At 43.3% G+C, this 26,761-nt stretch overlaps 3 protein-coding genes and 1 long non-coding RNA gene across 11 annotated transcripts; 2 read left to right on the top strand and 2 right to left on the bottom strand.

Moving 5' to 3' along the window:
- Positions 1-9,347: 9,347 nt before the first annotated feature.
- LOC130379120 (ras-related protein Rab-3D-like) lies at positions 9,348-14,346 on the bottom strand. 2 transcript variants are annotated; one of them, XM_056585754.1, is made up of 5 exons: positions 14,140-14,346; positions 12,745-12,987; positions 11,811-11,929; positions 10,422-10,546; positions 9,348-10,215 (listed from the first exon to the last, which is right to left on the bottom strand). In XM_056585754.1, exons 1-5 carry the CDS (start codon positions 14,245-14,247, stop codon positions 10,025-10,027), a joined length of 786 nt encoding a protein of 261 aa, XP_056441729.1. In that variant the 5' UTR covers positions 14,248-14,346; the 3' UTR covers positions 9,348-10,024. The 2 variants fall into 2 exon arrangements, with proteins under 2 accessions (XP_056441729.1, XP_056441730.1); XM_056585755.1 differs by having other exon boundaries at positions 14,105-14,260.
- A 582-nt stretch (positions 14,347-14,928) lies between these two features.
- On the bottom strand, positions 14,929-22,549 carry pld6 (phospholipase D family, member 6). Of its 5 annotated transcripts, XM_056585752.1 has the most exons (5): positions 22,411-22,549; positions 22,200-22,272; positions 21,508-21,680; positions 17,821-18,050; positions 14,929-15,754 (listed from the first exon to the last, which is right to left on the bottom strand). In XM_056585752.1, the coding sequence occupies exons 3-5, from the start codon at positions 21,678-21,680 to the stop codon at positions 15,354-15,356; spliced, it is 804 nt and encodes a 267-aa protein (XP_056441727.1). In that variant the 5' UTR covers positions 22,200-22,272; positions 22,411-22,549; the 3' UTR covers positions 14,929-15,353. The 5 variants fall into 5 exon arrangements, with proteins under 5 accessions (XP_056441727.1, XP_056441724.1, XP_056441726.1 ...); XM_056585749.1 differs by lacking the exons at positions 22,200-22,272; positions 22,411-22,549 and adding an exon at positions 22,083-22,190; XM_056585751.1 differs by lacking the exons at positions 22,200-22,272; positions 22,411-22,549 and adding an exon at positions 22,096-22,190.
- Positions 17,086-19,051, top strand: LOC130379122 (uncharacterized). The gene is made up of 3 exons (XR_008895095.1): positions 17,086-17,475; positions 17,784-18,074; positions 18,389-19,051. It is a non-coding gene; the product is annotated as an uncharacterized LOC130379122 (long non-coding RNA).
- A 78-nt stretch (positions 22,550-22,627) lies between the features above and the next one.
- Positions 22,628-25,189, top strand: LOC130379121 (transcription elongation factor 1 homolog). Of its 3 annotated transcripts, none has more exons than XM_056585758.1 (4): positions 22,628-22,732; positions 23,071-23,215; positions 23,314-23,384; positions 23,845-25,189. In XM_056585758.1, exons 2-4 carry the CDS (start codon positions 23,100-23,102, stop codon positions 23,907-23,909), a joined length of 252 nt encoding a protein of 83 aa, XP_056441733.1. In that variant the 5' UTR covers positions 22,628-22,732; positions 23,071-23,099; the 3' UTR covers positions 23,910-25,189. The 3 variants fall into 3 exon arrangements, with proteins under 3 accessions (XP_056441733.1, XP_056441731.1, XP_056441734.1); XM_056585756.1 differs by having other exon boundaries at positions 22,634-22,741; XM_056585759.1 differs by lacking the exon at positions 22,628-22,732 and adding an exon at positions 22,773-22,961.
- Positions 25,190-26,761: the final 1,572 nt, after the last annotated feature.

Genomic DNA, 26,761 nt, shown 5'->3' with positions numbered 1-26,761 from the left:
GGAAAGATCTTTTGCAGTTGCTGCGGAGTGACAGGCTGACTTATCTCCGCGATACTCTCCAGGCCATAGCAGAGCAGTTTGTGTTCCGTTACCGTCCCCTTGGTGGTCTTCACTCTTAGACGCAGGGAGTATCTCTTGGTTGTGACCGTCTTTCTCATCCCTCCTACTCCATGGACGATTAACTTAATGCTCTCACCAATCAGTCCAAGGCGTTGGGCAGCGTTGTTTGTTATATAGTTGGTGTCAGAGGCAAGGTCAATAAGAGCACCGATTAGCTGGCCTGAGTTAGTGGTTACGTCCAGCAACATCATTACCACCGGGTATTCTTTCAGTCCACCTCCAGCACTGCAGATCGTTGTTGAGACTTTGTTGGAAAATGCCTTCCTGAATTCTGCTCTCAGTGACTTTCGCCAGGAGCTCTGCTTGCTGGCTTGTCAGCCCGAGGCCTTTTCGTTCCACCCTCTTGGTACCTTGCTCCTCGCTACCAGTGTCTTTTTCTGGAGCGATGAACTTGGGGCAGAGCAGATAATGGTGAGACTCTTCTCTGCGGCAGTCCATTTTACTGCAGAGAAACTTTGGTTTGCAACGGCCATCCTTTAGGTGGAAGCACAGGCACCGATTGCATCCCCCATGGGTCTTTAGATGGGCCTTTCTCCTCTGGAGATCCATCTCCCTGAAGGCTTTGCAGGCAAAAAGCCTGCCAGCGTGTGTCTCATCGGCACAGGCAGTGCATGAGCCCAAGCATGAGCCCGTTGACTGAGACCCTCTTTGGCCTGAGGTGGCTTTGGAGAACGCTTTCTTGGCTCCTCTTTCTTGCTTGTCTGCCGGGCCTCTCACTGAGGGGCTCCACTCTCCAGGGCTTGCCTCCAGCAGATGCAGCTCCTCCAGGATTGCCTCCTGTTTCTTCAGGAAGCGCAGTAAGCAGTCGAAGTGGTTAGGTGGGGCAAAACCATTCGCAGCCTCAAACTTGTGTTCAATCCATTTCTCCTTCAGAGAGCTTGGGAGCTTGCTTTCAAGGGACTGTGCTACCCAACGGTTCTTTATAACATCCTCTTCTCCCAGGATCATAAGGTTGCTAAGGGCCCGCTCCACGGTTTGGATCAGCTCAATTGCTTTCCTGGGGTTGTTTCCTTTTACAAAAAAGTAGGGCCTGAACCTCCTCGGATATCCTCAGGACGATTTTCGCCTTGTTCCCGAAGCGGTTGTCGAGGCGCCGGAACATTTCATCTGCCGACGCACAGCTGGACAGAACCAGGTCTTTTTTCACTCTGTCGCTGAGCCTTGCTAGAAGATGGAACCTTGTAACCCCAGCCGTCCTCTGTGGGTTTCCCAGCTGTTCCAACTCTTCCCACTCAGCCTTCCACCGGTAGTAGTCGGTCATGTCTCCTGAGAACGTGGGCAGGCGTGTTCTTTCAAGGCTGATCTGTGGCCTGAAGCCGTACACCCCGGGATTCATGCCAGGGATGCTTTGTGGTGGTGCGTGTGGGAAGATCGGAACCGCATGCGCCGCCTCTTCTCCCCCGTCAAGCTCTTCAGTCCGCTTCAACTTTTTCCAGCTCTACACCCAGTCATGCAGTCTGTTTCCCAGGTTGTATAGCTGCTGCTTGTACACTGTTGTCTTGGCTTCAGAGACAATGGTTTCCCATTCAAGCACCTTCCGCTCGAGCATGCTGATCCTCTCCTCCAGGCTCTCTCTCAGGACTTGACAGTCTTCCTCCGGCAACTCCTTCACGTCAGTGTACTCAGTCTCGGCACATTTCTCCTCTGCACCGTCGGCGTACAGTTTTATTTTGACATAGGCGAATTTGAACCATAATGTCTCCTTAGCGAGCCGGAGCGTGTCTGTGTATGCGTCAAGGCACTTCGCCGTTTTCTCCTCTGCATGAGCTGCTTCTTCTTCTGCCTTTTCCACTTCTCCCAGAGCATCGATATATTCGAGACCAGTATCGTGCACCTTTTCAAAGTCCACACCAAGTGTTCTGATCTCGTCAATGAGTGCTCTTTTTCCTAGGAGATCTCCAGTGAGGGACAGCTTCTTCGCTCTTTTGCTGAAGAGGGCCTGTGCTGTTGAGCGCTTTCCTTTCAGGGCCGCTAATTCTGCCAAATTCATCTTCCTTTTCTCGCACTGACCAAGGCGCTGTTCCACAGAGGGGTCTATTCGGCCTATTCCTCTTCCTTTGGTGCTCCTTCACTGGTCAATGCTGATAGGGCGGTGACAGACTTGGCTCTTGGCTTGATGTGCTCAGGCCGTTGATTTATTACTGTTCCGTTTTCTCCCCACGGCAGGGGTAACCCGGTGTACAAAGGAAATTACTCGGTATTCCACTTTTGTTTGTTTATTCTTTAACAAAGGGAAAGCAGGTAATAAATCAAGTGGCTGCACACCGGGTCAAAGTTATGTGCCAATAATACAACTCTTGCGCCACCTTCTTATCGGGCGAACACCGGTCACATGGACCCACAGCACACCGTTCTCTTAAAGAGGCACTACACCATTGGGCTGCCGAGCCTCAGACGTTCATCAACAACTCAACTAAGTAAATAAGAAACAACAAAACTACACAAACGGCAGACCTCCACAGAAAACACAACACACACACACACACACACACACACACACACACACACACACACACACACACACACACACACACACACACACACACACACACACACACACACACACGTTATTTCGGTGGTATATCTTTGTACAGGACCAGTGACACCACCATGGCTGCAACCTGTAGGTCAATAAATAAAAATAATTAATCAACAAAATATAATAAAAATATATATCTATAGAGAAATCTCTCTCTCTCTCTCTCTCTCTCTCTCTCTCTCTCTCTCTCTCTCTCTCTCTCTCTCTCTCTCTCTCTCTCTCTCTCTATATATATATATATATCATATATATATCTCTCATCATATATATATATAAATAAACATATATATAAACATACACTTTTTTAATGTAGCCTACATTCTTAATTTGTTATAATCATCGTCAGTGTTGGGGAGTAACGGAATACATACCGGCGTTCTACAAATTATAAGTAGGCCTAACTGTTTTCCGTTACAGTTACAATTTAAATTGTTGGTATTTAGAATACAGTTACATTGTTGAAATCAATGGATTACATGACGATACTTCTGTTTTAAGAGTTTATTCGTGCTTTCACACCAACAGCATTTAGTGCGCATTAAACGAGTTTGGTCCCTTGGTTTACGTTTATGTTGGTGTGAATGCAACCACCTCACTTAACAGGTAACTGGCACCCGCTCAGCCGCGCGCATTATGGGAATTATTGTTTGATTAGCGGTAACTCCAAGACTAGCAGCACATAGTCGTACTGTCGGGTGAAAATGAGTCGTAGCTCAACATGGAGTCAAGAGGAGATTCGAATGTCTATTGGATATTTGGACAGACATACATAAAAATGGTGATGCATTTAACATATTCAGCACCAGGATGAGGGAGAAGGAGTTCGACCGGTCCACAACTGTCTTTTTTTTCTCTCTCCCTCTCCCTCATTCTCTCTTTATGTGATTTTATAGGCAACACCTATGCACTTATCGCAGTGATTTTATTAATTTTTTTAGATGTAATATAGCAAATATCTTTCGCATAAACATACTGTAGCAGGTTCACAGAGCGCTTGGACACCAGGTTTGCTTTTTCCAACAGAAAAGTCATTTTATTTAGATCGCTCAGTCCAACAAAACATAATTCCTTGCACGTAAATCATAACTCCGCTCCAAGCGGTCACAGGATGCGTTCCAGGCGATCTCTGGTGGCGATCACCCCTGCCTCTCTCTCTGCTCCCCGGTTCCCCCACTAACCACAAAGCAGGCACATATATACAAACATTCCTGATTGGCCTGAGTGCTGACACCTGCTCACACTCAGGTCCAACCCCTCCCCCCCCAGGCAATCCGGTGCGCTCCCAACCTGCCCATACTCCCCCTGCAGGCCAGACGTCACACGTCCCCCCACACATACCCATAGGGCCCTATCTTGCATCCGGCGCAAGTGACTGACACCGGGATCCCACCGGACGCGTACGCGGCCGCGTCCTCTGCCCTGCGTCCATTCCTACCCTTTTGACACTTGCGCCGCGGCGCAAGCGTCATTTATCCGCCTGTAAAATAGCGATAGCGCCGTAGTACCGCCCACAAAGCTACTTGCGCTTTGCGCTTCCCACTTGCGTTTCAGACCGTTAAAATAGGGCCCATAGTCTTTGTTCCTCTACAGCAATTTATATAATATAGTGCACTTTCAGGGAGACTTGGGCCTGACACATTCAGCCAGTTTGAACAGAAGAACCCACCAGAATAGGCCTGTTTAGTAAGCAGAATACGATGCTGCATTCCTACACTTATAAAATGCAATTCAATGTGGAAGTAATCCAAGTATTCAGAATATGATACTCAGATTGAGTAATGGAACGGAATATGTTACATATTACATCTTTGGGCATGTATTCTGTATTCTGTAACTTGAAATATTTTAAAGGTATATTTCCCAACACTGATCATTGTAGGTAGTAAAGATGAAATAATAAAAGGTGCTGTAGATTTAAGCACTATATTTTCAGTGTAATTAGAGTTCGAAATGCCATAGCCATCCATTAGCTAGAAGTGAGTGAAATGCTGTGGGGGAATATCAACAATATTGTTTTAGTTGAGTTCATGAGATCCATCTTGCCTATACACAGGTGAGTGATTGCAAAACAGAGCAGAGAGATAAGGGACGTTTTTGTTGGGTTGTTAAGTTTCAAAGTCTTTTTTGCTCTCTAACATACAACAGTATGTTTTAATTAATCTAACATACAACAGCTTTATTGAGCATAATGGGAGTGTTTTCCATACCTCAATGAGAGCAATCCACGCCACCACTCCTCCGATGATCGCAGCGCTGTCCTTTAACAGCTGGATAATCTTGTCATGACGCATGTGATTCACAAACCAAACGGGGGATGGTATTTGGTCACGTTGCGGAAGTTAGTGTAATTATGGTATCCACAGCATTATAACTAAAACAAACATAAAAAGACAAATTACATACACATTACAATTCAAATCACTCTAGAGGCTAGAGGTGTGCACCTAATCTGGCATATAAATACAATAAATACAGTTTGGGAGACGGAGTGAGTAAGTTGATTCCTCCAATTGTATTGCCAGCAGCAAACAACTTGCAATACCATAGTCTCTGGACTCTAAAAGTAATATAAAATAGAGATATATTCTTAGTCAAGCGACTTTTACAACTGAGTACTTTTGATACTATTGTCTCTCTGTGAAAGGAATAATAAAAGACTGATTCATTTTCTGTTTCGAGTTACTTTTACAACTAGGTATGTGATGGTTTTTCTGTCTATGATGGTGGGTGGTTGGTTCTCCAGTTGACAAGATGAAAACTCATCAGTTCAGAATGTTTTTTGGGTGTTTATTGTGTTGTCGACAAGTAATGCATGCAGCCGTGGTGATGTAGTTAAAGGAAGAACTTACATCGTACATGGTGGTATACCAGACAGGGGACAGGGTACCTGCAGACTTATTTCAAAGTTTTCAACAATTGTGTCATCCAGATCTTTAAAAATGTCAGCAGCCTGTGACAGCCATAGAAGAAATGGACATCATGTTATCAGACATACACAGATAGCAAATAGTCAAGTAAGGTTACCCAGCATCTATAAACTTAGAATATCGAGGTCTACAGGGACCGTTCCTATTATGTTGAATCCCCTTTTGTAAACAAATGTGATTCACTCGGAGGGAAGCTAAAACACTACAAATAAAGAAATAAATCATCATAACGGAAGCCTCATACCTCCGCCTTGAACACGAACGTGAGCACACCAGCTGCTCCACGAAGATGATCAACAACAGGGTGAAGAACTGGATGGACAGAAATCATGTGTCACAGAGAATGAAAAAAACCTATGGAATTAGTCTATACCCTGGATTATTTTTTTTTATAATATAATATATAATAATTATTAATGATTAACAAAGGGTATTTTGACCTTTGACATATTGGTCATTTTCCTAAAATCATGTGACCCTACTAAACGTTATGCCCATAATCCCTAGACGTAAATTAGCTGACATGTGGAAGATACCGCTAATGAGTCTGCTTCACCTACAAGTAATAAAGAGCAGGTTTGGGTTGAAGGGGTTTGGGCTGGCCTGCTGCTAGGCTTCTGCTATATGGGGATCAAAGCCAGGACCTTCATGCCCGTTACTCAAACACTAACGCTATCCCTCAGACAAAGCTATATACCCCGGTCGGCAGTTGCTCAGGAGGTAGAGCGGGTTGGCTGGTAACCGGAGGGTTGCTGGTTTAATCCCCGGCTCCTCCTGGCTGAGTGTCGAGGTGTCCCTGAGCAGGGCACCTCACCCTGAATGCTCAGGGCAGAGTGGTGTGGAAGAAATCATGACCACCATTCCTTCCCCAGGAGACTCCACTTCCTCTCCTCTACGCCCCTGTGTTCCCTTATGGAGCGGACCCGCTGTGCTCACCGTCATCGCCATGCAGCGGGTCTCCCTGACGGCGCCACGGCAGCCCAGGAGGCCCATGATCAGCAGCGCCCGGCCGATGGCCATCAGCAGGTAGCTGACGGGGGCCAGCTGGGCCAGGCCACCGGGGACTTGGTCGATGTTCCCCTGCAGCTCCATCAGAGAGCCGTCGTCTAGGATCAGCCAGATGCCCATGGCCAGCATGGCTACACCTGCCAGCTGGTTGAGGATGGATTATAGGGAGGGTTAGGAAAAATGAGAATAAAGGAAAGGGGTTATACTAAACCCTATAAAGGATATACTAAACCTTTTGAGGTCTTGGTTAAAAAAAATCTAATAATCAAATAAAATATTATTGAAAACAAAAACAATGTTTAGAAGCCAGATAAGGGACGGGGTGAAGAGTTGGAAAAAGTATGCTAGAACATGTTAGAGCATGGTTGAACAAAGTTAGGGGACTACCAGCGGTAGGAAAAGGGAAAAGGGTGCGGAAAGCCATGAGCAAAGGCCTTGAAACAATGATCAGTGATCATTGTGGTGATCAGTAGCTACAAATTCTAATAATTGCATTAGGCTACATATGTTTTAACATGAATGCATGGACACTTTAATGACTAATGATGTATAGATCTATACCACCAAATGGATATCTACATGTCACCAAATATAAGGTTTGATGGGGTCTTCTATAGTCTAGTATCTGTGTTATAAACATTGGCTCAATTGGTGTACAAGTATAGCAGACCGAAATTTACAGAGAAGCCCTCAAAGCACAAAGCAGCTCAGACTGATAGAGGAGAGACTGAGAGAGAGAGACAGGAAATGGAGGCGACACCTCTGGGGCCATGATAATGAAAGGATTTCCACTTACGAAGATGATGCCATTGAAGACGAACATCATGGTTTTCAAGAAAAAAGAGCAGTACATCTTGGCTGGTAGATCAGTTGTCCAACTGTAAAAAATAAAAAGGAGGCTTAGAATAAAGTCTGTTTACATGTTCTGATATTAGCACCTTTGTTTTTTAAACATGACCCTGTGTAGTTGTTTTTATTCACAAAATAACCAAAGTGATTGGCCCATAGAAGGTTGTAAAATTCTGTTTTGGAGGGATGCAATGCTTAAAGCAAGCAACTCAACACTTAACCAAAGTCATTTCAGACACTATAGAGTAGACAATATAAAACAATGTTCATAACTTTCACATTGTTCAAGCCCTTTAAGGATATTGGTTAATTGCAAGCACTTGATGCAATGGTTTGGTTTGATATGAGTATTTATAAACATAAATGAATAAATTAAATAAAGTAACATATGATATAGTGTCTATCAAAAACCTGGAGAAAGTTTACCGTTACTACTTAAGTAAATCAAGCCAGGACCTCTCAGTAGGATTTTACACGTTGATATTAAATGTTGTTTAAGGATATTAATGAATGTTCTGACCTTCTTTACTCTGGGTACAGAGTCATGATCGTGGTGTATTGGAAACAACCAAATGATGCCGGATCATTGTTATATATAATTAATATAATATATAATAGAATCATTTGATTTTAACTAAAAAGGCTATGCATGAGAAAAAAAAGGATGAAATGATAACTCATACATGAGTTGAAAGAGAGTTGGTGTTCTGGGTAGTGCATCTCAGTTACAAGACCAGGGCATATATTATAAATGGAACACATAACATTGTCTTAATGAAGAATTCTGTTACCTCTTGTGAAATTGTTCTATCCGTCCCGATGCTCAATTATGAATCTCCTTGATCAAATGGATTTCTATTTAAAGGTATTTAAACTCTCTTTCTCTCTCTCACACACACACACATCACAAAAAAACAAGGTAAAACCATAAAAGATGGTTGAGTAATAGTTCACCTCAATGAACAGCACTCATCAAAACTGAATATTGTCTATATTTCACAGGTCTATATTTTTATGACTAAGCAATATTTCAATACACATTAAAATGCTGGAGATAACATAAATGCATATTTATACTGACTCAGTACGACTACACTACATGGACACATGCATCTAATCAGCCAAAGGCAGATTAGAGATTGATTTTGAGAAGGAGCGGTCTTCAATGCGTGGATGTATGCAGGGGCGGCCTTCCCTACAGGCGGGTCAGGCGGCCGCCTAGAGTGCCATCTAGAGGGGGAGCGCAAAATATAAAATGCGCCCGAAAAATAAATAAATAAATTACTTATTGGCCACGTCTGCCCGTCAACAATCGCTTCATACCCACCCCCCCCCCCCCCAGTAAAAATGGTTTACTGGAAGTAAGGATATCACCACTTTCCTTTTCCAGATCAGTCTTCAAATTTGGCATGGGTATATGGACTCCCTAATAGTAGCCATTTTCAACAGCTAAGCCTACATGTTTGACACAATGTTATATTCGTTTAAATGTTGTAAAGCTGTTTACATATGCACATATTTCACTTTTAAATTTAATTTCCCTTGTGTATCTCTGCCGTCTTTGAATTTAATGCTGAGTCACCTGGTACGAGTGCCAAGTATGCAGCATGTGCGCAGCTTTGACCTCCGGCTCCAAATGGTTATATGGGTTGTAAATACATTTTGCCATGACGAATGGTGCATGGGTACCAAGTTTGACTCATATTTCACATTCCTAGTTGTAATGACAGAATATTAAAAACTTTCAGGCCTGCATCCCTTACTCATACAAGTTCTACAAGCCAGCAAGAATTAGCATTTTTGAGCTTCTTGTTTCAGATGTGGCTGAATATTTCAGGGAAAAAACAAATACAATAGGGTTCCTACGTTTTTCGTAGGACCCCTAATAACTGAAGGACAAAGCATTTTGAGAATGGATCCATTATTTATTAATTTTGGGCTAACAAAGTGTATAACAGAACCGCTAACAAGGACTTGACACCGAAAATACATTTCAAAGACATTCTCTCCAGGCACATAAATGAATAGTTAAGGGCAAATGCAGTAACAAGGCCATTTGTGAATGGAGATTGAAAAGTAAAAAATAATTTACCTCAGACAAAAACAAAATAAAACAGAGGCACTTTTACAGCATTAAATATAGGCCACTTGGTATTGGAAGAATAGGCGCACAGATGCAGTACTGCAATATGCCCACATGAGGGCAGTGCAACAAGTTAATCTACAATTTCCCTCTACGTACAAGTGCTTCCAAGGAAAATTGCTTTCATGACTGAAAGGATAGACAATGAGCAGAAGCAAACTGCATAGCTGTGCCGTTTGGTTCTTGGGATTGTGAATGTAACAGTCATGTCAGAATCATAAGGGGCATATTAAATGGAATATGCAGAGAAGCAAGCTGCAGGGAAAATAAATACAATTGGGCACATTCATAATGTTACTGTACATTTTTGGCAATTGTAGTTATTTGGCATTCTTCTGTGATTGAGCATGCTTTTATCGCTTTTTTTTTGCTGACAGACTATTTCTGTTATAAATCAGCTGCAGTGTGCTTGCGCAAGCACTATGGTTCAGAGACAAATCAGCAGGCACATCCACTTTGACTGCTCGGGGGCTTGTCCGTGAGGCTGGCTCCTTTCTCATTGGTTGAGACACCGGCCAGCTCGCCATTGACCGTTTCATTCATCCTTTCACAGATGACATCCACCAGCTTGTCAAAGACTTGCTTCACGTTGATGTTGTCCTTAGCGCTGGTCTCAAAGAACTGGAAGCCTGGACAAGACAGAGACCGATATTTACCAAGATTGCATTTATCTAGTTGGCTTCTTACGCCATCAGCTCATTAATGGACAGATCTGATCATGTTTTGCTTGCCTCACCAAGGTTTTGCAGCTAGATGAAAGAAAACTTAATGGATTCAGCTTGAGCGATAAGGGGGAATGTGAGATCATGGGGACAGAGAGCGAGTGTGCGTGTACCTAGCTCGCTGGCGAGCCTTTGGCCGTCCGCCGTGGGGACCTGTCTGTCCTCCTCGAGATCTACCTTGTTGCCCACCAAGACCACTTGAGCATTGTCCCAGGAGTACGTCTTCACCTGGGTGGCCCTGGGAAACACAGAATACACAGTCAAGTAGAAGTTGATATGACTGTCCCTAACCTTTTTTTCTATTGAAGGATAGCAAAATCCAGACCTTAAAAGCAGATTCCAAACATTTCTTGGTTACTTTCTGTCGCCCGAGGCTAAACGCCCCTGAATCACAGAACATTTGACAACAGTGGGGGGGGGGGGGGACGACGCATGAAATGCAGAGGGAGTCGTGGAGTGCCGTCGGTAGAGGAGACAGAGGGAATGGGGCGTGGCTTCGGGACCTGATAAGACGACGATAAGACAGCGTGCAGAGGGCGGTCTCTGAGGGCAGAACTAGTTTGGTAGGCTTCAGTTGTAAGGCAGTTCTAAAAATAAAAATGTGCCATCCCAAAATTATTCCGTTCCATCTCCTCCTTCAATTTAATATACATAATTTAACCAATTATGACTTCAACTTTGTTCAAGTTAGAAGATACAATCTCGTAGACCGATTAGCCGGTCATCATTTATGTATAAAAAATAAATAAATAATAAAAAATCGTATATTATATATATTTTCTTATTTGTTAATATATATAAATTATGACCGGCTAATCTGTCTGAGATAACCACACACCATTTTTATAATGCCGACATCGTTATATATTGCAAGCACAGTTTGTATTATCCCTCATTTCACTACATGCAATGAAGGAACGTGCCTCGTTGGCGCCGGTTATTTTCTTTTACTCAATTCGAATCCGAAAATAAGTCAGTTTGTGCCGATCATTCACGTATTTGCCGCACCAGATTTACTGGGTCATGGCATTGCAATGAAAATGCCACATCAGCAGATCACAAGCATTTATAAAGATCAATATGTTGATGGTTTGGCTTGTACTTTACAACCATCCTTCGGGGCAGTCACAAGATTGTATATGACTGCGTTGTCACGGTCTATGATTGGAAAGCCACCGGGCTGTGGCCCCTTGTGTAACCAGGATGTTTATCTACAAGGATGGTGGCCCTTCTCCACTTAAACTGGGAGTAATCTCTATGAAAACATCACAAACAACAAACCTATTCCAATCATATACTCAATCCCATTTGTTACATTAAAACAATTAGCAAAAACAGCATTGTGAGAAAAAGGTATACAATTACATAAATAGCTTTTGTGAGATTCAACGCCCGAACATCCACAACAGAAAGGAGAGTAAAACAAAACCATCAACAAGCTATTAGATTAGAACGAACTAGAGGGAGGGCCAGACAGACCCAGACAGACGGTGGAGGCCTACCAGTCTTGAACAGCGGAGAAGGACTCCTGGCTGGTGATGTCATACATGAGCAGGAAGCCCATTGCGCCCCTGTAGTAGGCTGTGGTGATGGTCCTGTAGCGCTCCTGGCCTGCTGTGTCCTGCACACACACACACACACGCACGCACGCGCACACGCACGCGCACACGCACACACAGTAGGCCAGCATTTAAACAGTTAACACGGCTTGAGCCCTGCACAGTGAATGATTAACTCAGGATTTTGCAAAAGATCCATCCTCCCCCTGCAACCTTCCCATCATGCACCATGGTTTTCCACACCCAGTAAGCAAACCAATACAGGGCCTGCCTTATGACAACACATCGGCGGTGCGGCCATCAGCCGTGTACACAGCAGAGGGGAGAGCCTCATATCAGCACCTGATGTGACGCTGACCTCGAGCCAGTGACGAGCCAATCCTGGACATCCAACCTGGCCTGGCACTATTCAACCCTGCCCTAACAATAGCCATCCATTTATCACAACTATTATCTGAATTTAGTGCGAAAAAAAGAAAATTTATGTAAAATAATATTTTACATACAAAATGTCTGATTATTACTTTGAAGATTTTACAAGTCATATTTGTAATTACTATTTGGGTTTACTATCCCTTTAATCAATAGGTACATTTATAAATTTCCCAATCGTGCTTATAGTACATTTATATTTATTAAAAGCACAAACATATGAAATGACTGCATAGCCCAAATTTCAACTTTTCACACTAGAACATGAATGTTTTCTTCACTGTAACCCAGCAGTTGTAAGTGTCATTTACTTTTTGACAAGACAGTAATTTGACATATTGTGCCTTTAGGCCACGTTATGAACAACATGAGGGACACTGTGACACATAAGTGACACACAAGACCAAAATGATTGATTGCATTTCAACAAGCAGGCTCTCCTCACCCATATCTGCAGCTTCACCCTCTTCTCGTTCCTGTAGATGGTCTTCACCTTGAAGTCGATGCCCACCGTGCTGACGAAGGCCGAGGTGAAGGAGTTGTCGGCGTAGCGGAAGAGGAAGGACGTCTTGCCCACACTGCTGTTGCCGATGATCAGCAGCTTGAACATGTAGTCGAAGTTCTGGTCGGCTGAGTCCCTCTGGACCTGCGTCTCCGGCCCGGCCCCCTGGTCTCCGACTACAGCCATCTGCTCACAGCAAACACAGAGCTGGAGCTCCTCTTGTGCACTGGGAGTTGTTGCAATCACTAATTGGCCATTCGAATTTGGCACCAGGTGATGTCACTTTACATTGCAAGTGACCAGCTGGTGATGACTGTAGAGCAAGGCCACTGCTTACAGACAGGGGGAAGCAACCTGTGTAGTTAGCCCCGTCCTTTAATACATAGAAAGGGAATAACGTAGGGTAGGGGATAGGAGAGGGAATATTGATCAGGACTTCAGCTGTAGATCAGAGTCCTTCAGGGAGTCTGGCCGGGGCCCCTATGTTGTAATCAATCTTGCGAGTGGTTGTAGCGTGGATTCCGCCCTCCCAAAACCGCGGAGGAAATTAGCGGTTCCTTTAAATTTAAGAGCCTAAATTGGCTGAAGTTAGAGGTTGGCTTTTAATGCAAAAACAACAACAAATGAGGCCAATTGAAATGAAAATAAATCTTCATATTTCACACACACACACACACACACACACACACACACACACACACACACACACACACACACACACACACACACACACACACACACACACACACACACACACACACACACACAGCTCTTTCCCCCCTCTTTAACCTCTAGGCACAGATGCTGAGCGGAGTCCATCTTGTGCCTGTCCAGCAGAGGAGAGAGCTCCTTGAGGCAAGCTCAGCAATATTCCTCCCAGAGCCGAACATATCCTGGCCCGAATGCTGGACGCTCAGCAAAATGCATCCATAGATCTCCTATATGCGCAGCCAGCGTTCGTTTCAAACTCAACACACAGCAACAGATGACAAACAAACCTATGTAAACACCGCAGTTGCGTTTTTAATGATTACATTTTACCAACAGCTGTTGAGAAAGACTGCATTACACACCAAACATGTGTACACAAAACGTATGCGGCACTTCGCCTGACATCTTGACGTTCGAGTACATCAACTACCATTCCACCTGCTGGACTTCGATAAGTAAATGTTTTAGAAATTAGCACGAACTTTTTTGAACTACCAAGACTGGGTGGGTTTGCCCACACATAAAGCGGTAAAACGACAACATGCTAAGTGAACACCATCAACCATCGTTTGAAGGCAAAGGACATTTTTACCTTGAATTCCCTTTCAGTGTTTCCCACGTTGGTACCTGTCTCGAGGCGCTCCTCCGGTCACTGAGCCTTGCGCGACGCCCAAGGGTTGCTGCTCCTCCTACCTTGCGCTTATTCCCCGGACCTCCAGAAATGCCTACAACCATGAAGTCAGTGCGTTTGTTTTAAGATCAAATGCGATGCTTTATCGAGAACGCATGCGTCATTTTCCACGTGTGAACCTCAGTAAGGATGCGAGGCATCATCACCAGGCAGCACCGTGTCCAGTGCGCATTTCAGTCGCGACGCACCACTCAGTTGCTAAATAGTGGAACGGAAAAACCCTGAATTCGGAGATTTCGTAATTGGTTCATATAATATGCCACTTCTCTCCTGCATAATGCGTTCATGCACCGGGCTAGTACGGACAAGAGCACGACAGTCTGCTTTGTTTTGCAATGTAGGCTAACATTACACAAATAGACGGATTACTCATGAAAATACACTGTGCAGCATTTATAAATATTAGCCTACTCATTACAGTAGCCACACTATTCCGATTTCAGTTATTTGGAAATAATGATGAGACGTGGATACTGGTTTCACACCAAAAAAAACTTTACCAATACTGACTTACGAACGTTTTTGAACATCAGACTGCAAAGTAAAACGATTGGAAATAATCCTGACACATTAAACACAAAAGCAGAAAGGAAAATAATACACTTAAACTCTGAGCATATTACAAGCTGCCGACTTCTCACTCCACTCATCAATTAGTAAAAGTCAAATTTAAAATATGCATGAACTGATATTAAAATGCAAAGTCTGAACCAAAAGTGTGTGAGTGTGTGTGTTAGTTACAGACAATGAATGAGTCATGAATGATTCATGTTATAAGTGTATAAGGCCAGAGCAGAATAAAGTAAAAAATAACACAAAATTACTAGCTGAAAAAATCTAGTCACACAATAGTCACAATAGTAACCACATCTTGTATCAAACGTAATGGACATGACCAAAACCAACTAGTGTCAGGTGATGCCACTCTGAATACTGCTTCAGTCATCATTAAACTGACCATTGAAATGGCCAGAGATGTGGTCTTGTGTTTACATCCTCTCATAAAATAAGATGCTGCCAAATGTGCTAAGCCTTACAGGTACCACTACAAACTACATGTTCCTTAGCTCCATTATCTCTTCCATTTGACACGGGTTGAATAATTGTTAAAAGCAGGCAGAGAATTTAACTCGCAACCCCCTCCGTTTGGTCAAGTGCCTTTCCGCTCGGTGCCTTGCCGCTCGGTGCCTTTCCGCTCGGTGCCTTGCCGCTCGGTGCCTTGCCGCTCGGTGCCTTTCCGCTCGGTGCCTTGCCGCTCGGTGCCTTGCCGCTCGGTGCCTTGCCGCTCGGTGCCTTGCCGCTCGGTGCCTTGCTGCGGCGGGGGGGCGGCTCGGCCGCAGCCCTCCGGGTCATTGGCGTCCCACAGGCGCTGGAACTCCTGGACGAAGGGCGTGACCAGGCGGGGCTCCTCCGTCACCATGACGTTCTCCTTGTTCTTCTGCACCGCCTGCAGCGTCCAGTTGAGGGAGCCCGTCACCAGCCGCCGCCCGTCCACCAACGCAAACTTGTGGTGCATGTGCACGGCGCCCGAGTCATAGCGCACGCGGATACCTGGTGGCGGGGAGCACACAGCTTTCAACCGTAGAACCGTTTCATGGTCCGAGTGTCTGATGGTTTACCTTCATAGTTTGTGTCGAGTTGTTATGTAATGTCGACGTTATGTTGTGTAAACTATGTTACCCCTCAAACTTCTACCAACCGAGTTTATCTTGTCAATTCAAATTTCATGTTCGGAATATTCACTTGAAGTCCGGCTAGTGAGAGGAAGAGACTAAAGCAAATAGGAAGCGTTTGTGTGCAGAGCCGCTCCCCAGTCATCAGTAATTTAGGGAATCATCTGGATCAAAGGCATGGGATGCAAGTATCTGGCGTCTTTTGATTAGCAAAATGAACACGCCATGGCCATAACAACAATCCCCCCTCTGCTCTGCGGGGGCCTTCAGCGCTAAGTCTAATGAGCGCTTCATCAACTTTCTCATTCAGAGGAGAAACGCTGCCATAATAAATCAGCAGAAGGTCCGTCTGCCGGCTCCGTCCAAACTGAAGTAATAATTTCAGACTTCAATCCTCGATGGCGAACGCTCATGAATGACACCATTCTTTATACGTTGATTGTTTTCAATGTACAAAGAAGTGTTTTCTGACACTCCCTGTGGAACACTTAACGGTGAGCGGTTTGATGGTGATGCAACGCAGCATTCCCACCTTTACATTCAATGGACCTGCCATCCAGTCTCTCAGTCTGACCGGAGGCGGCCGGTTTCAGTACATTTCTTGTCCAAAAAAGCCCCTACAAAAGACTTATTAAGCATTTATCTGTAGAGTGGGGCTACAACGATGAGTCAATCAACAGGAGATGTATACAATCTAATTTAGAAAATCGATTAATTATTTAGGTAATTTATCAAGTATAAACAAGCAGTTTACTTCTAAATGTTGCATTTCATTTAAACTTCATGGATATAAAAGAATAGTTTCTGTTTTTTTGGCTGCTTGTCAGGTAAAGCATTTAACATCTTGGACTGTGATAACTTGTGATGGCATTGGCTATTATTTATTTAAAAAATAGCAGCTCAAGCATGAAGCATAAAAAGGGGTCACTAGGTACAGTTGATTTTGTACGAGAATGGTATCCAGTCAGTTCCAAAAACTGGAATCGGTCCTTGCCTACTTCCCTTAATGTAATTGTCTTTCTTGATGCCAGAGTATAAGCAGCACTATTGAGATGTAATTAACTTAAACGCAGTGAAGCAGGAGGAAGGAAGGATGGAAGGAACAAGGAAGGAAGGCAAGTAATAGGTGTGTGTGTGTGTGTGCGGGCGTGCGTGTGTGTGGACATTGTGGCATCCCGCCACGTAAACCTCGGCCTGGACTAGCCCGAGGGACAGTGAAGGACGGGGTATACCACCCCCACCCACCAGCCGGCGACCAAGAGCATCCCTTTCGCCTCCCCAATCAGGGTGATTGGTGGACACCTGGCCGGTGGCAGAGGAGCCATCTTAAAGGGAGGTCGAGGACAGACAGCAGAACGGCACGGGAGCAAGGAGGAAGCGCTCGTGTCCGCGAGAGGCTAGAGACCGCGAATACTTTGTTTGATTAAGTTGACTGTTAAATAAATGCCTTTAATGGCCTATCCCTCACACAAACGTGTCCTTTGTACCTGGAACCCGGCAACAACAAGGACCGGGTTACCACAACATTCACAAAAAGAGACAGAATAGTGGCACATCAGACAAAGACATTGAAACCGATCAAGATGCTTCAAGCCTGCGGTAATTAAAACAGTGTGGCCTGAGTCATCATCCTGGTTGTGACGCTCTTTATGATTCAACAGCAAAGGCCATTTCTTCATCCATTCATGTGCTTTCACAACGGAACATTGTTGTTTGACTGTCCCTGCCACTTGAATGTCCCGGTGTCTAGACCACCATCTTGGCCATCTGAAGCCAGGCTGGCTGAGGTCACTTTGTGACAGATTGACTATTCGAAATTTGACTTAAATTGCATTCAAGCCCATCTGAAATACCAACCTCCCCTGCCTGATTAGTGATACAATTTGTGGTGCTGCCGTCCCTTTCAGTTTGGCTAGCGTTCATAGGGACGTTGGCGACCCGTACCTGCTCTGCGCAGCGGCCCGATCTGGGAGCCAGTGATGCCGCCGTAGTCCTTGTCTATGAGGATCCGGATGACCAGGCCCCTGGAGTGGAGGGCCAGGACCGCTCTGCTGAGGTCCATGTTGGAGAAGGCAAACACACAGATGTCCAGGGTGGATTTGGCCGAGAGGACGTGGCGGAGAAGGCGGGCCAAAGACGTCTCTAAGCCATGTGGTAACGGACAGAGACACTGCCTGGAGAGGAGCAGGAAAGAGAAGGTTTTGCAATGAGTTGCCTTATTATATTATACGCCTTCTTGATTCCATAATTACTAATCAATTGAAAAACAAACCACTGCTAATCTCGTTCCTATACCCCGTCAGGCTTAATAAACCCTGTGTACACCCTTTACTCAGAAAATAACGAGGGAATGTCATTCAAGTCAGTATTAAATCAATAAATACAAAATAAAATGTAGTTGCAAGTGATGATAACGGGGTCCTACATATAATGAGCATAGCCTAATCGAATGCATAGTTCAAATTAGATAACCTTTGATAAGTTAAAATGAATCACAATATGTTTGGTTTAGGTCAGACTCGAAACGGCAAACCAAGGATCAAGTTCCCTATGCTGGCACTACCACTGCACCATGTAAATCTCCACGGGCAGATGGGACTATATTTGGAGAAGCCTCAGTCTTCCATACATGGAGGAAAAGGTGCGCTTGGTAGGTTTTGTAAAATGTAATGTGTATGCCTCATAAACAGGTTTACTGGAAGTAAATATATTAAAATCTTCACCAACCATGTTTCTAAATGAACAGTGGCAAAATCCAGCGACAAAACAGACTTTAGATGTAGTGATGTCGGTACCTCTTATGACCTAGCCAGGACTGCCAATACTGGAGCGAATCTGCGGTATAGATAGCCGAACTTCAAACAAATGCATCCACCGTTGAAATTGGTTGCGTAAACTATGGAATCTCTTCTTTTGGCCATCTTACTGTACGTTCACACCAAAGCTATAAAGCGTTTTGAGCGATAAACGCCCATTCACTTTCTATTATGCGCGATAAAGTGATAGGAGCGAACAACGCTTAAGCGATAGCTTTAAAGCTGTAAGGCTGTAAATGAGAGTTGAAAACAGCTCAACCTTATGCAAATGAGCTAGTAGGGTTTCGGCTGTAAATGACCGCCAGCCAATCGGAATGTAGATGTCTCTCGCCGGCGTGGGTCCCAGTAAACATACGCGCAGGCCAGGTTCTACGTCGAATTACGCCCTAGGCGAGAGGAGGGGTTTCAGTAAGGGTTTCAATCCGCACTAACAGTTAATCTCCCCCCCCCCCCCCCTCCCCCCTTATCCGTTCCATTTGGGAACATGTTGAATAAATAAACATGTTTTATTTCGCTATATTTAATTAATTAAGGGCGCCCCCAACGCATTTTTCACCCTAGGCGATCACCTAAGTGATCTCTTTTACAGCTTTTGATGTGAACGTACAGTTAGACATCCAAGCCTACGTAGTTTTGACCTTCAGACTGTACAGCCTATTGAAGTTTTGAAATGCAAATGCTTATGCACCTATGGCCGAATCTGGCCCATCTTTGGCATTCCTCACTTATTTTACAAGTTCTACAAGCCTGCCAATTTATACAACTGTCAATGTAATAGTAGTAAATGAAGATAAAAAAATAATAAATATAATTTAAGCTGAAAGCATCATTTATTTGGACCAAGCCCAACACAGACCAGTATAACCTTTTTGATTTTTATATGGTTGATAACGTTGGCATGGTCTTTGATGCACATACAAACTGTTATGGTCATATGTCAAACTGGTGAGGAGTTATGCTTTTTCAAAATTTTCAATTGATTGCTGTAGCTCCCCTATGTTTCTGTTTGGATTAACCTGGGCCTGGTTAATCTTGATGTTTCTTTAAGTACACCAACTTTGGTGTTGATTGCCCTCAGTTAACCTCGCGTCTAGGCACCTAAAGGTGAGTGGGCTAGTTTGGCCTTCCGGCTGCCCTGTTGTTTCAGGTGAAAGGTTCCTTCGAAACATTTGGTCATTGGGAGGAGAGAAAAATGTTGACAGATTTTCATGACCATAGGCTAAAGGGGTCTGGAAATAGGTTTGCATTTTCAGTCGATTGCAATAGCGCCCCCCCACCCTGCCATAACACCACCTTTTGGCGCCTTTCATTTGATCAGACCACTTTGGGCCTCTGGCGACCATGCTATTTTGTAGACTTCTATTTTGTGGACTTCTTACTTGACAGGTTACAACCTTCAACCGCAAAAGTCCTGTAGCTCAAACTCTAGTCAATTTGGTCTCATGCCACACCCATTTCAATGCCATGCCCAGATTGAAAATTTGCGGACGTTTACTTGTTCAGAACAACTTGAGTTTTTGACTGGTATTGGATCAGTGAAGTCCACCTTGATGTCAATATCAGCATTTAAGTCCATGCACTTTTTAAAACCACACTTTTTCGTAGTTGTTGGCTCCTTGGGGCTTTCATTTTTTGTGCACAGACGTCCCTTCTTGTTAGTTGGGAGATATTAGTCCATAGACGATATTTGCAATTAGATTTTGATCTAATTAAACATGGATCCCAGGATACTGGTGGTGGTTTTTAGTGTTTTGGATAAAGTATAAAATGGCGAAAAATCTATCCGGACGGAAGTTGTGAAGGCAAAGTTGTTCACCACAAGGAGACAAATAAATGGGCAATGTTTCATGACCCTATCAGGAAATATGCTTGTTCAAAGTTTGCTATATTGCAACCCAATGAGTGTACTTTTTTTTTCTGTAGCAATCTTTAGCCACCCTCTACAACTGTGGAAGCTTCATAAAGAGTGGCAAAGTCACGCCCCTTCCGGTAGAGAGAAAGTAATTATTTTCTGGTCCCAGTCTTTATATGCCCCGGATTACCCATATGTTGTTTGTGGATTTAAATGTTAATTTTTCATGCAAAGAAAACTAAACATTTTCATGAAGTAGTTTGATAATGTTTGGTTTTTTCCCAAGGTGAGGATAAAAGCATTGAAAGAGGTGAAAACCATTATAAGTCGGGGCATATGGAGAGTTTCAGTTAGGCCGATGGGGAGATTGTCGGTCTTGTGCAGGCCAGTCGAGGGAGCGTGACGGCACATACGAGACATGTAGACTTTCTCATTGTGTTTTCTCTACAGCCTTTAACTGAATAATTGCACAATAAACGGTCTCTTGACATGAAAAATTGTCATTTTAATGTTATTTTTATGTTATTATTTTTTGCTGGAGAAGGAGGGGTGGGCAGCTGAAAGGAGTCGTAGTGAAACAAATGTTGTTACGGTATCATTTTTATAATATTGTTAATAGCCTAATAAACATTTCAGTTGTGTTAGTATTACATTTTTCATTTGCTTGTTTAGCTATGTATGACAGTTAACAATGATGGTGTAGGCCTATTACAAATATTTGAACAGTTTAAATAGGAATGAATGGGCGCCATTTTGGAATCCGGCGTCCATTCTATAATATGTCCATGGTATGAGTGGGCGAATGTTAGAAGTGTGAACCGCCGAAATGAACAAGACTGCATGATTGTCCATGCCGACTTGTGAAGGTGTCACTTGTTTCCGGTTCAAATATGTTGCCGCGCCAAGGACGTGGTCAATTATTGTGTTGATCAATGTCAAGTATGTCGAAATGCGAATACTTACAAAGTTGGTTCGAACACATGCTCCACACATGCGAATTCGGTGGGGAAGAATATGACTTCTTTCAGGAATCCTTTAGACCCGAATCTCCTGAAGAACCAGCCCAACACCTCCACACTCAGAGTCAGGCCCACGGCCCCGAGACCCAGGGCCTTCAAGGTCCACACCGCGGACATCTGACGAGACAGGGCCGCAAAGCTACCGTTAAAAGTCACATTCATCTACGTTATTTTGGGGTCAAATGGTTGCTGTTTAAGGCATGATGACCACTTTTAAAGCTGCCTGGGGTACTTGTAACTGTCGAATCTGGCAAAGAAGCATTTAAGAACAAAATTATGTAAGCTGCATACAAGTGTTTTCCAACTTCAATTCGGATCCATTGCCAAACGGTTGGCACTCTTAAATTCAATTGTTCGCTAAATGACTTACTTTAAAAGCAATTAGTTAATGGCAGCTACCGAAGATTGGGCGGAGAACCAAAACAATTCCCATAAGACACCTCCATAGTGGGCAAATGTATCTGGGACGAATCTAATTAAATTATATGCCACAATCAAAACAAGCATGCAATACTTTACCTGAACGACGTACCAAATAACGAAATGTAACGCAATTTGAATCCAGAGTTCAACTACGTAAGAAAATTTAGTTCATCATAGATGAGCTGATGTCGCCCCCATGTGGAAACAACCCACCTCACGTGTATGCTTTCAACCCGCTTCCGCCCCTTGCTGCGATACAGCAACGTCGACGCCATATTGGGGAGGCCTGTAAACAAAAACAAGTAAACGGGAGAGCTGCCCTTTATCTGGAAAACATTTACATTTCTCTTCAATGAGTCGATTTTTATATTCATATTAATTCTTATGATATATATTGTATATACATCATAATTATTATCCTTACTTATTTATTTATTTTGACCACATACAGATCATAAACACTGGAATAAAACCGATTCATGGAAGTCGGCCGAGAATGTCAACGTAATAGTGCTTTTTATCAAGAAAATCCGCAGCTCCCCTGATAACTTGAATTCCTTTAAAAGGCCGGTCGTGGCCTCTCCAGTATGGCGGCGACGTTGACGTACGATGTAAAGACTAGTGCGGCGTCTCTAGTATATTGCTGTGCTTTCAACCAATCACGAAGCTTGTGAGACCTACCGGATCTAGAGGGAGACTTCCTCCTGGTCGCAACGTGTGTTTACGCTTTTTACAATCTGGTAGAGGTAAAAGAGGTTCGTTAACTTTCCATATAACATTTATCGTCATAATGTAACAAGCGTATTGTCGCTTAAACACGTTTCCAGCCACTAACATTCACACAACTCCAACACGTGTTTAAAAGGAAATGTGAGGCTGCTTGGGAGCCGTAGTGTTCCACGTTATGAGGATATCTTAAGTTGAGTTAACTCCGTGACATTCAGAGCAACCAACTGCCAAACCTGCTCGATCACGGTCCGATGATAGATTCGTTTTAATCAAACCACTAACGTGTTACTGATGTGAGTTGAATGTCGTTTTTTGTTCATAGTACTTTATTTATTATGTGTCTCTTTCCGAACAGGCTTATCGTTGGGTTAAACGAAGTGTAGAATGGGTCGTCGCAAGTCCAAAAGGAAGCCCCCTCCTAAGAAGAAGCTGACGGGGGACCTGGACACGCAGTTCACTTGTCCCTTCTGTAACCACGAGAAGTCCTGCGATGTTAAAATGTATGGAAGCGTTAAGCAAGTCTTGAAACGGAACGGTCCATGTCATGGCGGCGTTTGAGTGCGGTTGTTGACATACGTGTGCTGACTTTCACCCACAGGGAAAGAACCAGAAATACTGGAATAATATCCTGCACCGTCTGCCTGGAGGAGTTCCAGACACCTATCACATGTATCCTTGCTTTAAAATGTGAACAATTATTCCTGACTATAACAGTGTTTGTGATGAAGTCATAACCACATATTTGTATCGGACTTATTTAAGTAAAAAAAAAAAACGCACACCAATAAGTCAAAACATCATGTTTAGCCTATATGTAATATTATCCTATGAAATAACACTTATTTGTTTTTTTATGTGGAAGCCTAAAAACTATGAGATTAATGACCCCGGTTTAAACCATGGTACTTTCGATAATCAAAACTGACTGTGGAAAATACTATTCACGTGATAGATGGACCATAACTTTTATTAAACTATAAGCCTATTAAGACGATGATGCTGCGCTGCCCATACTGCCCGTCTGTATTCATTTTCCTTTCATATTTATATTCATTGTTTCATGACAACGCTCTACACAGTATTCTGCAGATCAATAAAACCATTTTATCCTTAATCAGCTACCCCTAAGATCTGTCAGAGGCCGTGGACGTGTACAGTGATTGGATCGATGCCTGTGAATCAGCCAATCAGTAGTCCTAGCAGGGCTGTGGACCTCTTGGTGATGGGGGAGGAGGAGGAGACCGATCGCGGGCCTGGGATCGTCAAAGCAAGCCGAGTGCTGATTCCATGTGGTTCCCTGCTACTTACAGGTTTACTAGTAGCGGTCCCCTTGAAGTTAAGTGATAGTTGAAGACCAAGGCAGCATTTTGTCCCCCTCCCCCCTTTTGAGTAGTGGGCATGGAGATCCATGGATCGCTGTGGAACAGGTGGACTAGGTTACCTGACGTGCGCCCGGCTCAGTGCAATCATCTGGGCCCGTCATCCACTACCTCTCTGCCCCATACACCCCTGACCCTTTAGCTGTGTTTGACTCTTACATTATTTTATTGAATAACTTACAAGAAGGTTGTAGTCGGTTGGTTAGTTATATAATTGGTGTAATTTGTACACTTTTATAAGCTTCCGAATTATTACTATTCTTGTTCGAGGGACACTACTGAAACCAAACCAAAAATTATTTGTCGCTTAATGTTGGTATTTTAGTGAGGTAGTAATTTTGCAACACAATACATCAGACCTGTGTTTTTGGTTTAGGGAACACTCGCTATAACCTCCCAACTCCATGGAGTGTGGCACCAGCTGTTACATGGCGTACCAGCATGCTCCAGGGTTTGTTTAATGTTGACTGCAGTTTGTGAACACATTTTGGGTCCACCTCTGAGCGAGTAAGGTAAAAACATGTCGTGTACAATGATCACCCTAATTTTGAGAGACATTTTACTTTAGTTATGCTTTTAGATTTTTTTAAATCATCCTCCTTATCTTCCCTTCCAATTTTCTCTTTGTGTGTTTTTAAATCGATGAATAATAATCAATAACAATAAATCTAGCATCAATTTGCTTTTAAACAGACTGGTGATTATAATTATTTTGAAGAAAACTGCAGTGCATAATAATTTACCCATTGCTCAGCTCATGGTTATGTCCAACCCCCACCTTTTTGAAGCAATTCCAAAGGAGACTTAAAGTTGTTTGCTTTTCTGTGAAAATAGGAAATAGCATGGTTGTTAGAGATTGGATTTTCCATAACAATCACAGGAAGAAACTATTTTATCCAGATTTGATTTTTGGAATCAATATCAAATTCTTTGCAGATGGTGGCAAAACACATGGTTATTTGTACAATCTCTTGGTTGGTGGAATAGTCCAGATATGCTTGTATCTATTACACTGTGGCCCCATTTAATACGTTTTCTTTTTAACAATGAAAATAAATGTCATGAAACACTGGGGGGTTGTGCTTGTTTTATTATATGCTACATTAATGAGTCTTGACTGTATTTACAATGAATAATTAGTATTAATATTCTGTCAGTTATTTATAATGAATGAGAGTTAACTATACTGAGCTTTAACAATGTTCAACTGATTTAGTTTATTGGCTTAGCTTGGCTTAAATGGCAGCTTTCATAGGTTTCATTTTAGATGGTGAGTGTGAAAGATAATCTTTTCGTTTGAGCAATATGTTACCAAAGCTGAAACCATGTCATCACTGTCTAGCATGGTCTACCACCAGGTGGAAGCACAGGAAGTCACAACATGGAGCTGGAGAGAAGGAAAGCAATGCAGCAGTACCAAGTTGGAGAATCATACATATTGATATGACATACTCAGGTGGACCTTTGTCCTTTATATTCATATAATTAATAATTACAGATGTGGTTCAAGCTATGTTGAAAGACAGATCACTGATTGAGGTGTTACTGGCTGCCTGGGTTTTACAGTAAGGCTTATAGTGAAACACGCTATTTTCTGTATGTTGTATTTGCTTGGCTTAGTTAGCTTTTTACCGTCATTTTTGATCACACAATTGGAAGCATAAAGCTAACCAGGGGTGGGTTTAAACTTTTTTTATGGTGAACCACTGCTAAGCAGTCATATGTCTTATCTGTACTCTTAAAATGAAATACCCTCTTATTTGTCGCTTCCACTTGTCCTTCTATTATTGACTCTTTCCTTTCTTGTCTCAGCCATCTTTTGAGCTTGTTTGTTATATAACTGCCATTAAACCATGTGGTAAATTGCTATGAAAATATAAGCCAAGAACATTCTACGAAAATTGAATAAATGTATATATCTCGTTAAATAAAGCTAATTTAAGGTGGTCGTCCTCGGGAGAGCTGTTCAAATATTACACTGGTAATCAAATGTATATCAACCTTTATCTCTTTATATCACACACAAATCCAAAGTGCAACTTCATGTACATACTTCCCTCAGTAATAAGAAAGAGTCAAGTCTGCAAAAACATAAGAGAATGAACAGAAGAAAAAAAGAGAATAAACAAAACGTCAGCCAGGTTTGCTGAACTGCATGTCTTCAGATATGGACTCTTGTGGCATCTGCCACTTGTCACATATTTCCAGGAGTCCATTTATCTGTCCCGAGCGCAGGATTCTGCAGATCACTAATAAAAGAAGACACAGTGTAGAGAGAGAGAGAGACGGCGCAGAGCAGCTAATAGATGAGATGTGCGCTGACTGCCTAGGCTGAGGGAGCGTGTGTCCATGCATGTGTTCCACCCTGTATTGTGTTGGACCGGGGACCCCAGCTGTGGAGTGGTATTGACGACGCCTTATGATGCATACTGGGTGGATGATTACAATGGGGAATGATTATCACTTAGACTCCCCCCCCCTCAACCACCCACTCACCTCCCTCCACACACCCCTTCACATCCTCTGTCATTCTACCGCATGCCCCCCTCCCTCCTTCCCTCTGCACACACACACACACACACACACACACACACACACACACACACACACACACAAACTCAAAGTACATTGCTTTCTTTCTCTCTGCTTTTCTATTCAGCACGCGAG

Source organism: Gadus chalcogrammus, chromosome 3 (genome assembly GCF_026213295.1).
Source record: "Gadus chalcogrammus isolate NIFS_2021 chromosome 3, NIFS_Gcha_1.0, whole genome shotgun sequence".
NCBI classification, from domain to species: domain Eukaryota; kingdom Metazoa; phylum Chordata; class Actinopteri; order Gadiformes; family Gadidae; genus Gadus; species Gadus chalcogrammus.
Note: the sequence above shows the minus strand (reverse complement) of the source record. Positions and strands in the feature narration are given on the sequence as shown.